A 3,238-nucleotide genomic window follows, 5' to 3' on the forward strand; every position below is an offset into this window, starting at 1 on the left:
TCAACTTTTAGACATTATATCATTTATTTATTTACTAAACTGACAATTACAATATGTATGTATGTATATATATATATATATATATATATATATATATATATATATATATATATATATTATATATATATATATATACATTTCTTATCAGCTGTCTGATGAATATTCCATTGTTCTTCCATTGTAGAGAGAATTATTTCGTATGAAACTGTTCGAACCGTTCGCTAGTATTGCTTGTTATGCAGCACAAATTATGATGCTATATAAATAACATTCATATATATATATATATATATATATATACTTACATACATATACCTACATGCATGCTTACATACATTAAACAAAAATTTTCATAATAATTTCATAATAAATGTATTATTGCGTTTTGCGACAAAAACTTTTGACGTCGTCATCCCAGAAGCTTCCCGGTTTGACATTGTAACCCGAACCCTGAAGGGTTACTCTGAAACGCAATTAAGGAGATTTTTTGAAACACTACTTTTTCAATCATTTGTTCTTTTCATTTATACATAATAATTTTATATATAATTCCAATAATAAATCTATGACGCAAAAAATACAAAGATAAAACATGTAAATGCACACACACACATATATGCATATGTATGTATGTATGTATGTATGTATGTATGTATGTATGTATGTATGTATGTATATATATACATACACACACAAATGTATTCATGTATACACACATACATATATATACACGTATAAACATATACGTACATATATATATATACACACACACATAATATATTATATATATATATATATATATATATATATATATATATATATAATATACTCTTACACTTGTTATTTTGTGTTTGTGCATATATATATATATATATATATGTATACACGCACAAACACACATATACACAAACGAACGTGCACACACACATATACATACACACCCATACACACACAGATTTACATATGTAAGTATTTACATATGTATGTTTTATGTCTGTATATAAATACACACACATTCACCTCAAATCAGATCGAACAGACTTATGATCAAACACTTTCCATCCGTGACCTTCTTGTCTTTTACTCAGACGTTGTGTATCAAGAATTTTAGTGTACAATTAACTCAATTTTTTAAGACTGTAGGGTATATAATTTGTGGGTGAGGAGGAGAATTGGTTGCTATCACTAGCAGGTCGAAGAATACCGCATTGTAGTACTTGTATGCGCGCGATTAAAATACCACTCGATTAAAATACCATTCCGTCCCAGCAATTTTGAATCCTGTTTTTATTAAATTTCTTCCATTATACAAGAATAAATACACTGTGTATGTATATTCATACACACACACACACACATACACATGAACACATACACAAATGCACACACTCGCTCACAAACATACATACATACAAACATACATACATACATACATACATACATACATACATACATACATACATACATACATACATACATACATACACAGTTTAAATACACATTTAGATATGCACCCACAATCGTTAAAATCAAGTTTACAGGATCTTTCGAGATGTTAGAAATATATAAGGGCATAAATATGATGGTTGTATTAAATTTTCGATATTAACAAATGAAATGGTCAAGCAATTTATGTGCGTATGAACAAACATATGCGTGTGTGTGTGTGTATGTTTATAATACACAGCTCCGAAATAGATTAACGAAATGCAAAATAATAATAATAATAATAATAATAATAATAATAATAATAATAATAATGATAATAGTAATAATAAATCTTGAGATTTGAGAAGGCTTGTTATCACCAAACCTCAAGATAAAACGCCTGCTAATTAACGTAGCATGCACTAACGTAATAATAATAATAATATCGGCACAAGGCCTGAATTATGTGGAGTGGGGGTTAGTTAATTACATCGACCCCAGTGCTTCAACTGGTAATTTTTTTTTTTTTTTAAGTTTGGTCATCGACCCCGAAAGGATGAAAGGAAAAGTCTACCTCGGCGAAATTTGGACTTAGAACGTCAAGTCGGAAGAAATAGCGCTAAGCAGAATAACAATAACATTATCATCATTTAAACAGCAAGAAAAGAATATCAGCCACAACAACAACAGCAAATAAACCTTACCTTCGACCAGCTCTGTTGTCTAAACATTGTTGTAGAGTTTTGTTAAAATTCTCTCAACTATTATTATTTTTTTTTAAAATCTTTGAAAAGAAATGTGGCAATGTTAGTCTATCTTCTGTGACAGACAATACGCAACCGGCTATTTATGTCTTGAAGAGTAAAAATCACCAAGACAATCTCTCGGAAACTGCCAAGCACCTTTTCTCTTCTCTCCCTCTCTCTTTCTCTCTCTCTCTCTATTATCCAAGCAGAGAATATTGGTTTGTTTGTCTGATTATTTCAGTCGGTCACTTTGCGGCAATCGACTTTTTTTTTCTTTCTTTTTTTTTTGTGGTGTTGAGGGGGTGTTTTCTTCGTCACTGGTTTGATGCGATGGTGTGCTGGATGATTCGATGTCTATGTTCGAACAGGCAGAAGAAGAAAAAAAAAAAGATAGGGAAGAAAGTAAAAAAAAAAAATGAATAGGTTTGTGTTTTTATGTTGAAAAAGCTTTAGAGTATGTAGCTAAATATATATATAGTTTAAAACATTTCTAAAGAGTGTGTTTGGCTGCTGTTGTTGGACGCCTAACTGATGCAGCAAAATTAAGCAATATAGATTACGCTGGGGACGACAGTGTTGATGTTGGTGATGTTGGTAATGACGTCGACAGCGATGTTGACGTTGATGATGTATGTTAGAGCTACTATTGCTGCTTGTAACTGATGTTAATACCTCTGTCTGTTGCTGTTGCCCGTCCACTCGATGCGACGATAATGCTGGTAAAGCAGACGAAGGAATACGTTAGCATTCACTATTTGTACCATTGGCGTAAGAAGCATCTATTGGCAGCTTATCAAATATAGTAAATAGCAATAACAGTAACAGTAACAACGATGACAATGATACTGATGATGTGAAAGAGGGGGGGAGGGGGAATTTCTTTATTTTTGCCACAAGAGCACCATAATCAGAAGACATTAATGTACAATTTTAATATAAGTAAAATCTTTTCGCGGGGCGGGTGTGTGTACAAAGTCATATAACATTTAGCATCAAAACAAAATACACAATTAAAAAAATGTGTGTATGTATGTATGTATGTATGTGTGTGTGTATGTATGTAT

General features: G+C 31.2%; 1 protein-coding gene across 1 annotated transcript in view; it reads right to left on the minus strand.

Annotated features, from left to right (window-relative positions):
* The window catches only part of LOC115218774 (tubulin alpha-8 chain-like), a 42,198-nt gene extending 39,262 nt beyond the window's left edge, over positions 1 to 2,936 (minus strand). Inside the window, exon 1 of the mRNA XM_029788705.2 lies at positions 2,133 to 2,936. Coding sequence (XP_029644565.1) covers positions 2,133 to 2,159 — 27 coding nt within the window. The 5' untranslated portion in view covers positions 2,160 to 2,936. The remainder of the gene's footprint in view (positions 1 to 2,132) is intronic.
* Between the last annotated feature and the right edge of the window lie 302 nt (positions 2,937 to 3,238).

This window comes from Octopus sinensis, linkage group LG1 (genome assembly GCF_006345805.1).
Source record: "Octopus sinensis linkage group LG1, ASM634580v1, whole genome shotgun sequence".
NCBI lineage: Eukaryota > Metazoa > Mollusca > Cephalopoda > Octopoda > Octopodidae > Octopus > Octopus sinensis.